The sequence below is a fragment of the Cololabis saira genome, chromosome 9 (assembly GCF_033807715.1).
Source record: "Cololabis saira isolate AMF1-May2022 chromosome 9, fColSai1.1, whole genome shotgun sequence".
NCBI lineage: Eukaryota > Metazoa > Chordata > Actinopteri > Beloniformes > Belonidae > Cololabis > Cololabis saira.
In genome coordinates, this window is record NC_084595.1 from 46,293,757 (window position 1) to 46,308,808 (window position 15,052).

The 15,052-nt window shown below is 38.6% G+C and overlaps 1 protein-coding gene across 1 annotated transcript in view; it reads right to left on the reverse strand.

Moving 5' to 3' along the window:
* Window positions 1–9,532, reverse strand: part of si:ch211-158d24.2 (multiple epidermal growth factor-like domains protein 9) — a 66,435-nt gene extending 56,903 nt beyond the window's left edge. Inside the window, exon 1 of the mRNA XM_061729690.1 lies at window positions 9,026–9,532. Coding sequence (XP_061585674.1) covers window positions 9,026–9,407 — 382 coding nt within the window. The 5' untranslated portion in view covers window positions 9,408–9,532. The remainder of the gene's footprint in view (window positions 1–9,025) is intronic.
* Window positions 9,533–15,052: the final 5,520 nt, after the last annotated feature.

A 15,052-nucleotide genomic window follows, 5' to 3' on the forward strand; every position in this document is an offset into this window, starting at 1 on the left:
AAACAAAAAACAAAACAAACTTATGGCGCTTTTTTGATTTGATTTTGAGTTTTTATTTCGGTCCATTTGGATACAATATAATACAACATAAAAATAGTCCAATGCTTTAAATGGCACCGAAAAGGTATAGGCTGAAGCAAAGGCTTATTATGCCTACCCTTTTATGAACCTGAACTCAGGAGGTTTTATACAAAACAAAACTAATAATTTGGATTCAAACATTGAAAAAGAATGGATATATTGGACAAGTAACAGAGGTATCTAGACAAGAAGCAAAGACAAAAAAACAAAGACAAAAACAAAACAAAAAACATACTATAAATTACAAGGAGTGATAAAGTAAGTGGTTTTTGGCTAGAGACTGTACAGTGCGGAGAGCAGAGGTTATTTTCCACTAGAACCTACTCAGCCCGACTCGGTTTGGTTCTTTTCCACCAGGGGTCTAACGTGCAGAGTAGATACTTTTCTGTATCTAATCTGCCGAGGTTCTAAGCTGCTGAGTCGGCTGTATCTGACATCATCACACTACAGGCCACCGATTGGTCGGGGGGTTGGAGTCAGACGTCTGAGTCAGGATGAGGAAATCAGAGAAAGAGACTCTGACGACGGATTCTTGTTGATTTTATTCAACCAGACAGCAAAAGTCTGTTTCATGATCCAACTCTGAGGGTCAGATGTTCATAAACCTGGTGCTGAGGAGAGAATTAAAAAGGGATCTAGACGGGCAATAAGGAACGACCAGATCTACCAGGAGCTCTGTCTCTTCATAGCTGCTCACGGCTCCAGATGACTTTTCAGCAGCGCCGAGACAAACAAAATTTAAAAAAAAGCGTTGTCAATTGAAGTTTCTCTCACTCTCATTTTTAACTTGATATCAAACACAAGCCACAGACCCAGCAGCACATCTATCATCTCCTCCAGGTTCTACATCTTTAGTGTTGGTGTCTTCTTTGTTTAGATACACAATCAAATACGTCACAGCAGCTTCACTCCAACCTCCTACTTCTGCTGCAGGAGCTGATTGCGGTGGAAAAGAAACCAAGCCAAGATGACTCGAGCCGAGTAGGAACTAGTGGAAAAGCTCCATTAGTTCAAATGATCAAGTTCAATTTATGAAGCGAATCTTGACAAACATAGTATGGTTCCAACTTTTAACTTGTACGTTTTCATTGCTCTGGTTAATATCACTGTGAATTATATGCATTTGTAAAAGACCAATAAAGAAAAGTCTTTCTTTTTATCCCACGAGCAGGAACTGATGGTGGACGCCAGCGCCCCGCCCCCCTGGCACGCTCGCCCTGCTCTCCTTTGTGTGGCCGGTGGAAACACTGATGCACTTCGTCAGGAACAGCGAAGTCATTAATCCCACACGCATCATAAACCTGTTGGGTGCAATGTGTCGGGCAACACGCTGCTCAATATTTGTCACACTCCACATACTTTTGCTGGGCTATTTGCATTTAAATTGCATGTAGTGACGGACAAAGGCTGGCAGTGCCTGGCAGAAGTATGACTGGGAAGAACGGCCAGCGCTCGGGAGCCGGCTCCTGCAGGGCTGCTCATTCACTCAGCACAGCCAGGTTCACTATCCTCAATCACAGAATTCAAGGAGGCATTTTCATGAACACTGTTTTCAGAACGCATTTATGTTTAAAAAAATAAATAAATAAAATCATCTTCTGCACATTCATGCAAGACCAAAGAAAAGATGGTAAAACCAAGTGCTATGGCCGGTTTACTTCAAATAAAATAGACATTTTGGCTTTTACTTCCTTACTGGCAAGACGCCACCTTCTTCTCCACTGGAAGTCACTAAGGCTCCTTCTAGTACTCAGTGGCTCAACGATACCATGTTTTTTCTGAAGCTGGAAAAGATTAGATATTCATTGAAGGGTAGCTGTAACAAATTTTATAATAAGTGGCTTCCCTTTTTTACCTTCTTCCACTCTCTCCAGTTCCTGCCTCCTGATTAATGGATCCCCCCTCCCTCTCTTCTCTCATTCCTCTCTTTATTCCTCCTTTTTATCTATTTATTTACTTTTCCTTTGTTTTTGGGGTTGTTTTTTTTTATTTTCTTTTTTTATTTCTTTTTTCTTTTCTTTTTCTTTTATTCATCTATTTTTTAATTTATACTGTGTAGCTTTTATACTTAAATATTACTTAAAATAATTTTCATTTATTTGTCATTATTTTCGTTGAATGTTTGTTCTGTTCTTGAATCAAAAAAAAAACATCCTAGGAGGTGGACTGTATCTTTTTTTTATTCCTGTTCTACTGTGCCTTACCCCCTAATAAAAATATTAAAAAAAAAAAAAAAACAAGTGCTGCAGAGCTGCGTGAGGGTTTTATGTGGTTGGTTTTCTCATCAAATCAAGGCATGTGATGGCCGGCGTGTGCATGATGACCCTGCAGAGCACAGAGTGCCAATCTATTATTTATCTGATCTCAGGTTAGGTGTGGCATCTGAAGGCTCCACTCTTCACCCTGCTTCCGTGTTCAGCAGTTACATAAAGAGATCAGGCATTCAACACAGCTAAATCAGCACGTATTTATCACTTATTATGTGTACAAAATAACTATAGTAACGCATAAAGAAAAACAAGAGAGGACCACGGATTCTTTTGTCCAATCCTGCTTGGGTATTCCACTCACATTATGCTGATTGCTGCTTGAACTTTTATGTAACTAAGAAAGGCTCGTTGTTATGCAAGACTGTGGAGTTATGGCGCCAAGGCCACCGCGACAGTCACGTCCACTGATCCCCCGCCCCCCAAACGACGTGTCACATCCACTGAGTGCAACCCGCTGGGCAAAGACACAGCGGGTCGTTCTCAAGGAGCAGCTTCCTTCTCGGTGCGGCGCTGGCTATCCGGGCTGATTCTGCAAAGTCACACAACAGGTTTCCTAGAGCCGGGACTGGAGCTGTGTGGAGCCGGGAACTAACGGTGGGGAGGAAGTGAGGAGAGGTTCCCGCTCTCCTGGCCGCCTGACTGGCAGCATGGCTGCCGTTCACACAGGAACCCTTTTTAGTGTGCTTTTTTTTAGTTTTTAGTTTAGTTTATTTCGGTCATGACATCACAAAAAAAAAGAATAAAAATGACAACAAGGAAAGGAATACACTGTTCAAAGAAAACATTACAAAAAAGTTTCCAATATACAAATAACATCTAGACCGAAAAAGCTGTAGGCTGAAGAAAAGCTTATTCATTGCCTACCCTCAAAAAGATTGTTTAAAGTAATGAAATAAAAGCAAGAAGTGAGATATAAGACTGCCAGTAAAACAAATTGCCTTCATGGGGATAACAAAGATTCGTCAATAAATAAATAAAAATAAAAAATAAAAGTTGCAGTCTACATGTTTCCTTCATCCTTAAATAATCAAATCAATCACCAATTAAATGAATACCCAAATAAACATAGCAAGCATCACCACTCATTAATTTGATATAGAGAAATCATCCTTCTTTTCAATGTTTTTTTTAAATAAGGTTAAGGTTAAGCATCTCGGGTTGGTGTTGGTTCTGATTGTTGATTTCCTGTATCTCTCTCCCCTCTGAGGTTGGAATGGCTTTGTCTTAAATTCAACATGTTTTGGATACAGTCTGCCAGCATGTTATCAGAATCAGAATCAGAATACTTTATTATCAATGTACCTGGGTACTGTGAGATTAGAGGTAGCATCACCTCTCCAGTGCAAGATAAATAGCAGTAGTGCAAACAATAAGAAATATAAAAAATATAAAAAGGTTAAGGTGCATTTGAATCGTTTTTTTTTTTTTTTTTTTTTACAGATGACAGTATATACATGTGTAGAATATTGTAGAATATTGCACAGAGTCCGGGAGAAGTATTGCACGGTTTAAAGAGACAGTAACGAGGATGATTCACATATTGTTCAGGGTGATTATGGCTTTGGGGAAAAAACTGTTTTTGAGTCTGTTTGTTTTTGACCTGAGTTATTGTTGATTTTTAACATAATCTCCCTCCGGCCGTTCATACCGGACCATAACTCCAACACACACGCTGTCTGGAGGATCCAGAAGTTTGAGTTCAGACAGAACTAACTTTAGGATCTTCTGCAACAAAAATAAACCTTATGCAAAAGAAGTAGCTAAAATATTAATTAACGGAACTGAAATCCTTCAAGTATCACACACAAAATTTCTGGGTGTTGTTTTGGACGAAGGTCTAAGTTGGAATAATCATATTAATCAAGTTTGCAAAAGATCAATGAAAATGCTTGGCATACTGAAAAAGGTTTGTCCCCTGATCCATCCATCTGCTCACTTGACTCTGTATTAGAGTTTCCTATTTCCATATATGAATTACTGCAATATTGTCTGGTCTGCAACTTACCCAACAAATTACTGATAATCCAAAAAAGATTCTTAAGAGCGATCTCTCAGTCTGGTAGACACCAACCACCTGCACCTCTTTTTATGAAATATTCACTATTATCCATCATAAAATTAATGTTTTTCACTCATGCTTGTTTGTGCATAAGTTTATCAATAGAAAACAAGATCACTTTCCAGCAGTTTTTTACTTTTTCATCTGATTTTAATTCATATCCAACTAGACAGTGGCAATCTTCATTTACCCTTCTGTGGAACATCTGCTCATCAATTTAATATTACATTTAGATCCAAAACTCTGGAATGACTTGAATGTGTCGCTGGAGTCAACATTATCTTTTACCTCCTTCAGAAAGTTATTAAAAAAACTTCTTATTCTGTCTTAATCTTCAATGTCTTGATCTTTAATGTAATCCAGACCTCGTATCCATGTTCTCTTTTACGTTTATATTTATAATTTCTTTTAATTTATTGTACATTATCTTTGTTATTTCATCACAGTTGTTGATGGGAGTGGAACTCTGTACAAGTTCCCTCCATGCACTGTTTTTAAAATAATTTGTGCTAAATAAATAAATAAATGAAATGAACTAAGACGTGATGAAAAGAGAAGTAAGCCGCGACAAGCCTCCGCCCCGCCAGAAAGTGTCATGGCAGGAGCTGGGCGAGGCGTTAAGCCGGGGACGGGTGGTGATGTGATATCATCATGACTGCCCTTTAGACTGGAGGAGTGGGGGGGACGACGTGCACCGTCTCACACCCAGGGGAGAATATCCCACATTCAGACGGCAAAATCAACCATAATAAATGACACTTTACTGAATTAAATAAAGATACAGGTAAACACAATAGCACTGAAGCTATACAGGACTGAGATATGACTAGTCTAGTGTCTAGTTATAGATGGAAAGCGCATGACGTCACTGACTACGTTTACATGCAGTCAAAATTCGGGTTATTGCTAATATTCCGGTTACTGAAACATTGGGAATATTCCGTTTACATGGTAATTAATCATTCAGGATATCTGGATCAAACCAGCGACGCACGGAGAACATCATGACGCAATTCCCGTCATTTCCGCTTCTCCTTCCTGTATCCAAATTCAAAACAAATGCTGCTTTGCGCAACTTCTTGTAAATCTGGCTATCCCGGTACTTTCTACCGTCTACAAATGCAGAAATGTTCATATCCTTCATTACATTTATGAAGTGATTAGTCTCCTCCTGGTCTTGTGTTTCTCCGTGTTTAGAAGAACTTCCTGGACTCAAAAGACCAGGATTCCTTGTGAACAGAGCATGTGCAGAAAACAGATTCCTGTTCCGTTTGATGGGGATATTCCGTTTGGCGTTTACATGACCCAATATTCAGGTTTTAAAAGGAGTAACCCAGGGCTCATATTGGGGTTTTTAAAAACCCGAATATGAGCAAATTCAGGTTATTCAAAGGGGTTATTGGTGTTTACATGGCCGTGCAAATTCGGGTTATTGCCAATATTCGGGTTTTAAAAGGGTTATTGATGCATGGAAACGCAGTCACTGAGATATGACTAGTCTAGTGTCTAGTTATAGAGGGAATGTGCATGACGTCACAGATGCAACTTCACAGCGGGTTAACCGTCTGAGTGTCAGAAAGACTGAGTGTCAGAAAGACTGAGTGTCAGAAAGACTGAGTGTCAGAAAGACTGAGTGTCAGAAAGACTGAGTGTCAGAAAGACTGAGTGTCAGCGTAAACTTTCAGTTTGAGCAACTGGAAAACATCTAAAATGGGAAAGAGCTGTTGTGCAATCGACTGTACTCATAGATTTAGCAGGAAATCTGGAAGAAAGAGGTTGCTCGTGTTATTGTTTATTATTGTGCCAGCTCTGGAAACTGCTGCCTTGCATAATGAGCACGTCACGGTTTCAGTGGGGGGACTTTGTAGAATAAATTCACTCAGTAGTGCATGATGCTAATGCCAGACAGCTGCCTCAGTCTAATAACTCATCTATCCAGGCGTCTTCATCGCAGCTCAGAATAAAAAGTTGCAAGGCAGCGTTACGTGACTTTTTTCAGATTCTGTTTATAAAAATTAAATAGTATCAAATGGTGCATAGATGCAGATACTCGTACATAAATGAAATAGATGCTTTGACATGTTTATCTTGTACACAGAGATATAAAGATGATTGCAAAAGAGAAAAATAAATGATTAAAAAAAACTACTTTTTCCCTGTTATTCTGCTGAACATGTTTAACTTCCGTGAGTCCCATCTGACTCCAAACCTTTATCCCCAAGTACAGTTTCTGTTCCAGTCTGGAGCCCTGCACACCAAACAGCTTCTCTGATCCTCCTCCATTACTCCACTGACAGTCAGGTAGGACATCGAGTGATGAACAAAGACCCAGGTTAAACAAAAAAAAGGAAAAAAATTAAAAAAAGAGGACCCCCTGGTGTGAAAAGCCAATGTCAGTCAGAAAATACAGTGCAGTTGCCTGGACTGTCTGCTCAAGCTTTGGAACCTGAAGGGGCAACAACCAGAACCCCCTGGTTCCTGGGACACAGAACAGGAGCTTTTCCTAGACCGGATTGGATGATAAAGTTCACAAGCAACACATGTAAAACAAAAAAACGCCCCTTTTTTCAACAGAACAGGTGTAACATTGACAACCGATGACCTAATAACCTCTGTGCTCCTTAACAACAAAAGGTTAAAGCTCTGGCTCGTTGATTCCTAAACCCCGCTTTTAAACTGCCATCAGCAGAGCCATTTTGGATAAGAAGCTCCAGCCCGTGTCTGCAGTGTTGACTGGATAACAACACATCCCTATGGATACTGGGATGTGTGTGGGTACTGGGATGTGTGTGGGTACTGGGATGTGTGTGGGTACTGGGATGTGTGTGGGTACTGGGATGTGTGTGGGTACTGGGATGTGTGTGGGTACTGGGCTGTGTGTGGGTACTGGGCTGTGTGTGGGTACTGGGCTGTGTGTGGGTACTGGGCTGTGTGTGGGTACTGGGCTGTGTGTGGGTACTGGGCTGTGTGTGGGTACTGGGATGTGTGTGGGTACTGGGCTGTGTGTGGGTACTGGGCTGTGTGTGGGTACTGGGCTGTGTGTGGGTACTGGGATGTGTGTGGGTACTGGGATGTGTGTGGGTACTGGGATGTGTGTGGGTACTGGGATGTGTGTGGGTACTGGGATGTGTGTGGGTACTGGGATGTGTGTGGGTACTGGGATGTGTACTGGGAGAGGAGAGGCCCCTCTCTGTCATTGCTCATTCATGGCTTGATCTGTCTGGCCATTTTGGCTGGATGGCCTTGTTCTGGAAATGCCACCCCAAACCACAATAGAGACGGTGAAGCAGCTTTTTTCAGCATCTTATCGTAATTAGAGCTGTAATTACACAAATTACAGCCCTAATTCTGCTGGATCACAGGCCTGTAAGGCTTCTGTAGGGACTGGAGCACTGAACAACAACAGAATCAACCTTGCAGCCCCTCACAGCTCCATCCCTCCTTCCAGCTCACTGTTATAGGCTGCACCATCACCCTATAATAAAAAGCTTTGCACATCATGTTTAAGGCCACACGGTCTAATCAATATTCAGCACACTGTGATTTTACAGTATTTATGATCTGGGGTTTCCAGATTGGATTGTTTTGAAGGGTTACAGTCAGTACTGGAGTTGAGGGGGGATGAGGGGGGATGAGGGGAGATGGCATCCCCCCTGACATAAAAACGGTCCAAATCATCCCCCCTGTAAAACTGCCATCCCGCCTTTCCATCCCTTATGTCATTTCATCAATGAATGTGGTTTTACTGCTATTTCCACATTTAGAGTCATCACCAGAAAAATAACTTATCTGACAATTTTCAGTCAGTCAGATTTTTCTACTTATTCCATGTGAAAATCTACTTGAAACAGGTGAAAATTGTTGTTTTTTTCCAGTGATGAGTCTTGTTTTAAGTGTAATGAGATTTTTTTTACTAAAATGAGACATTTTAACTACAAATAAGACAAATATTCTTGTTAAGATTGTGAGTTTTTGCAGTGATCCATTTTACTTATCCTGTGAAGGACAGAGTCATATTGATAAGTTCAGAAAAGTGTTTTTTATTGTTGTGTTTTGATGTATTTGATGTAAGCCCAGTGGATATTTAAAGCTTACAGAAGGCTGCATTTAACTGCTGCTATGTCATTCCTGCAGTATTTCTGCAGCTGTTTTGGTCACTGCTATTACTTGTAATATATTATATTATTTGTAATCAGCACAAATTATCTGTCCCCATATGATAAAATCCACCATCCCCCCTGATTTTATTTTACAACTCGATACTGGTTATAGGCTAAACCATCACCCTATAATAAAAAGCTTTGCACATCATGTTTCAGGCCACACGGTCAGATCAATATTCAGCACACTGTGATTTTACAGTATTAATGATGTGGGGTTTCCAGGGTGGATAGTTTTGGAGGGGAACAGTGTTCAGACTGGGGGTCTGCCCTGCCATTGTTGCCATCTGGTTTCCTCGGGTCTCTGCGTCAAAATCACTACCAGCATCCACAACCCACATTACACATGGATGCCAGCACCCCCACCCCCCCATTTTGATTTTAAATGCAACAAAATGGGATTGTAATGCATCTTCAAAATTATATGATAAATTAACCCATTCCATAGGACTCACCTTGAGCATCATTTACTGATGTGAGGGATGCAGAAACATTATCCAGAGCCAGGGCATCGTTGTCTGAGCGCTGGGAGTGCACGGACACCAGGGTTTGGAGCATTTTCTCCGGGATAAGCAGTGATGTTTGGGCGTCGGTGGATCGCTTTGTTTGTCTCAGAATCGTGGCTGTTTCCTCCTGCAGGACGGGGGTTTTCAGAGCCCCGGGGGCCGCGGTGGAGGCGGTGGTGGTCGGCTGCAGGGGGGGCGATGAGCCGGACTTCCTGGACGACGAAGCATCGTACACACGGACGCGAGGTGCAGCTGCACAAAACCCGAGAGATCCATACAAAACCAAGAGCAGCACGGGAGATATGTACATCATTGAGTACGTTGAGCTCATATTTAGCTTCAGCTCTCCATGTAAGCTCCAATAACGGTCTGCCTCAGACCTCTTTTCCCCTGAATGGACGCTTTTACTCCACCATTCACGTCCCCGGCGTCGACGCGGCTGATTGTTGCCCCGAACCATCAACACCTCACCTGCGCTGCAACCGACCCCGCTGCCGCTGATTGACAGGCCAGGGAGCCAATCAGAGGCCAGGAGGATTGTCCGCCTGCGCTCATTTGTTTTTTGGTCGGGTAGTCATTTTAAGATGGACAAATGAATAATGAGAAATCATTTGTCTGTAAATGATAAAGAAAACAACCAGTACTCGAGTTGTAAAAAAAAAAAAAATCAGGGGGGGATGGTGGATTTGATCATATGGGGACAGATAATTTGTGCTGATTACAAATAATATAATATATTACAAATAATAGCAGTGACCAAAACAGCTGCAGAAATACTGCAGGAATGAATGACATAGCAGCAGTTAAATGCAGCCTTCTGTAAGCTTTAAATATCCACTGGACTTACATCAAATACATCAAAACACAACAATAAAAAACACTTTTCTGAACTTATCAATATGACTCTGTCCTTCACAGGATAAGTAAAATGGATCACTGCAAAAACTCACAATCTTAACAAGAATATTAGTCTTATTTCTAGTTAAAATGTCTCATTTTAGTAAAAAAAATCTCATTACACTTAAAACAAGACTCATCACTGAAAAAACAACAATTTTCACCTGTTTCAAGTAGATTTTCACTTAAAATAAGTAGAAAAATCTGCCAGTGGAACAAGATGTTTTTGCTTGTAATAAGAAGATTAATCTTGTCCCACTGGCAGATTTTCCTACTTATTTCAAGTGAAAATTTACTTGAAACAGGTGAAAATTGTCAAATAAGTTATTTTTCTGGTGTTATTTTTCTGGTGATGACTCTAAATGTTGAAATAGCAGTAAAACCACATTCATTGATGAAATGACATAAGGGATGGAAAGGGGGGATGATTTTGACCGTTTTTATTTCAGGGGGGATGATTTGGACCGTTTTTATTTCAGGGGGGGATGCCATCCTCCCTCATCCCCCCTCAACTCGAGTACTGAAAACAACTGCTTTACTTTACGATTGAAACAATGCATCGCTTTATTTGTTTTCCAGATATAACGTGTTCATTAAAGGTGGTAGCCTGTCTGATAGTGAAAGTCTTTTCTGTCTGTATTTGGTTGTTGCCACTGAGCTCAGGTATGCTCCTCTACGTTCTGACAGGAAAATGTCAAGTGCTGACTTGTTCCAGGAATCACAGTATTTACTCTTTCTGTTAAAGGTATAGCAATCTACGGCTGTATCTTTGTTTGTGCTTGTGTAATAAAACCGTATTAAAGGCATCTTTTTCTGTGCACGTTCAGTTTCATCATTCTTTCCAAGTGGAACTTGAACACTTATTTCCATTTTCATGCTTTATATACATCATGTTTTCGAGAAAATAATTTGTATAGCAGTTCACCACATTTTTACCAATATAGTCAAGAACAATGATAGTCAGCATCTTCCTCAACCACAACAGCAACATTTGTATTCTTAAATTAATATATCCGTTATACTATAATATTTATACTGATGTAATATTTGCTCATTTTCTGTCTTAAATTCTCTATTAATTTATATTTGGTTGCTTATATGCACGAACATTACTGGGCTTTTTGGTTTGAGAGAGGTCACGTGTGTTGAATGTGGACTTGCTTTGAGCTGAAAATGTTGGGATGGCACAAGGACGTCAAAAAGACGGACAAAACTCAAAGACAAAGGTCTGGTTAATGTAAGACAAAGTGAAACTTCCACAAAACAGCTAATTAAGATGTTAAATACACCCAGCTCTTTTAAAATCTGAGCTGTGTAACAGTACTGTCCATATTCTTGTCCATTCTTTTCAAGCCTGGTTTTTCATAGGAGTAACAAGGCCTTTTCATCATCAGCTGCTAATTTGGAAATAAAATATATATTCATAAATTGGATTGTAATTTAGTGGGTGAATATATAAATAAATTGTTTAATTTCTAAATTGTTTTCTTACTGAATATTTCATTGTGCTTGTTAAGAAAAAGGATGTAATTTATGATGAATTAATCATAATCCTCCTCAGACCTGGCTACACACATGGATGTCACATGTTGTGTTGTCTCTGTCATAATATTTAAATTCTTTACAGGAGCCCAAAGCAAGAACAAAAGAAACTGCACCAGGTCTTGGGAGGTTAAATAATGCAATTTCAAAATATTCTTGAAAATACATTTTCAAATAGAAAAATGAACCACTGAATTAAAAAATTCATAAAAGAAATACACTTTCTATTCAAGTGTTTAAAAACTAACTCTGTTTTCCACTTTCATTTTCTTTTCCCCATTGCATTTCCAAATCATTTACAAAATCACATTTTCTAAATCTATTATCTTCTCCATTTAGCTTCTCCTTTTCTGTTTTCCGTGGCACGTTGGGCCACGGGGACGTCCAAAAGGGCAGGTTAAACCATGCAAATAAGTCTTTTGAATGCAGCAAATCAGCTCTCTGCTCAGTCACATAGCTGACCTGCATTACTCAACCTGCGTTTCCTGCTCAACACCCAAATGGACACATTTCCAATCCAGCTCAGCAATATTCATTTTCATTTCCTCATCAATGAGTGCTGATGACACTGCCTTGTTACCATCGGCATGTCACTCCTGGTCAGCCATAGAATTATTCCTATTTTCATTTCTCTATTTAGTTCTTTGTGTAATTTTCACCATTTTATTTTTTTGCTTAATTATTGTTTCATCTTACATACGTTCCCTCCTGTTCAGCTAATTGAATACTGATGAAATTTCCACCAAAGAAGCTATCAAAAGTAATAGATATTATGGAAAAAATAACCTTCTCCTTGAACCTCAATATGGGTAAATGTACTACTTACTGGTGGAAGTGGTCGTCTTATTCTGATGGATGAGGAAGAGTGTATGGAGGTGTGTGTACATCTTTGTGAGAATGTGGAGGTAGATGTTTATGAAGATAAACAGTTGTACAGGTTCTTCACATCCCTCTGTGTCGGTATACATGCAGAGCTGGGTAGAGTAGCCAAAAATTGTACTCAAGTAAAAGTACTGTTACTTCAGAATAATCTGACTCAAGTAGAAGTAAAAAGTAGTCATCCAAATAATTACTTGAGTAAAAGTAAAAAAGTACTTGGTGAAAAAACTACTCAAGTACTGAGTAACTGTTGAGTAACGTCTGATTTATTTTTTTAACACAACCATTCAAACAGACAAAAGTACAAAATAATCATCTTCAGGCAAATTAAATCAATAAAATAATAAAATAAATTAAAATTAATAAAAAATACAAAATAGCTTAAATTAAAATAAGCTTAAAGTAAATTCAAGTACTTTAATAAATAATAAAATAAATAAAATAACAGAATAAATAAATAAATTAAGCACAAGTAGCACAAAATGTCAAGCCTTTGTACTTTTCTTTTTTAACCAGCAGAACTAGAACAAACATGAACTCATAGAAACTCTGTGTGTGTTTGAGTCTGTGTAAATGTGACAAAACATGCAAAAACTAACATTTTCCCCAAAGGTTCACCCAGTGATGTCATGAGATTGACGCGTACGTGGATAAAAGGGATAAAAGAAAAGTAACAGCTCAACGTAGCCTAATGTAGCGGAGTAAGAGGAACAGTTTCTTCTTCACAAATCTACTCAAGTAAAAGTAAAAAGTACAGTGATTCAAAACTACTCCTAAAAGTACAACATTTCCCAAAACTTACTCAAGTAAATGTAACGGAGTAAATGTAACTCGTTACTACCCACTTCTGTATATATGTATGTGTAATTGATGGCCTAGGATTTTTGTTTGGGACTTTTGATGAGGGTTCACTTCCCATGCTGCCGTGTGGCTCTCCCTTTGCTGTTGATATCAGAGTGGCTCACTGGCCCAACTTGTTGTTCCTATCAGTACACTTTTGTTAGGTTTCTTTTTGTTTTGCTTTGCTTTGCTTTTGATTTTATGTCACTGTTACATTTTTGTTGTAATGTCCAAAATATACAAATCTTTAAAAATAAAGTAAAAAAAAAAGTAACAGATAAATATTCTCTCCGAACTGATTCACTCTCCTCAGCAGTGACAGAGTGGGCGCTGGTTGTACAAGTGTAGTATAAGCTCTGCCTGCCATTCTGCTAGAAATCAACCAGGTTGTCTGATGGAAAAGTACTCTGTCAGGATAATATGGAGTTGAGCTCAAAACATTTATAATATGCTCCTTTTTTTTTTCTTGAAGTCTTAATGAAAGGTTTCTGAAGTGTTTTCATTCAAATATAACGACGGATTATTAGGGCCAAACTAAGACAAAAAAAATTGGAAATTACGACAATAAAGTCATAATATTACGAGAATAAAGTCGTAATATTTTGAGAATAAAGTCGTAATAATAAATATATTATAAATATATAGTATATATATATATATATATATATATATATATATATATATATATATATATATATATATATATATATATATATATATATATATATATATATATATATATATATATATATATATATATAATATATAATATTATATATTCATAATGTTGCGAGAATAAAGCTGTAATAGAATAAAGTCGTAATATTATGAGAATAAAGTCGTAATATGATAATAAAGTCGTAATATTATGAGAATATAATTTATGAGAACTCTAACAGGAAGAGCTTCTTCTCCCTGTGTTAAAATGAGGAATATTGAGCATCTTATAAAGTTATATTTATATATTTATAATATATTTAATATTACGACTTTATTCTCGTAATATTACGACTTTATTCTCAAAATATTACGACTTTATTCTCAAAATATTACGACTTTATTCTCGTAATATTATGACTTTATTCTCGTAATTTCCATTTTTTTTGTCTTAGTTTGGCCCTAATAGTCCGTCGTAAAATATAACAACAGTACAGTGGGAAAAAATCCCACTTTTCAACTGTGTCTTTATATCAGAATATATATAACATATAATAAATATATATATAATACACTTGGACAGCACGAAGATGAACAGTACTGTTTATTATGTTGCTGGATCAGGTTTTCTGGTGGCAGGTTTATTCCCAGAGTGAGATTTGAAACATTTAAGACACCTTTACAGCGGATGTCTGACGTGATCTAAAGACCTTTCTTCAAAAGAAATTCAAGACCAACCTTCTTAATATTGATTTTAAGTGAGATTTCACAGTATTAGTTTAACATTTAACTTGGACGGATTAGCACTGTTGCCTCACAGGAAGGTGATTCCTGGTTTGAATCCGACCAGCTTCTTCCCACAGAACAAAAGCCTGTTCCTGGGGCTAGTTAGTGATGCTGAAGTCCCTCAGCAGAGAGCTGGAGCACGGTTGTCCATGTGACCCTCCGATGGACGGCCAAGGGGCCCAGGATGTTGTCCACACCTGCCTGGTCCCGGAGGAGAGCTGGCACACGCTCCACCAGATCCCTGTGACATTAAATAGGAATAAGTGGGGATGAATAATGGATGGACGGTTGGGTGTAGATAAAAGATGGATGGATGTTTTTCAATTGGTTTCTTTTCCCTTTTTATAGCTTTTTACCAAGTTTATTTATTTATTC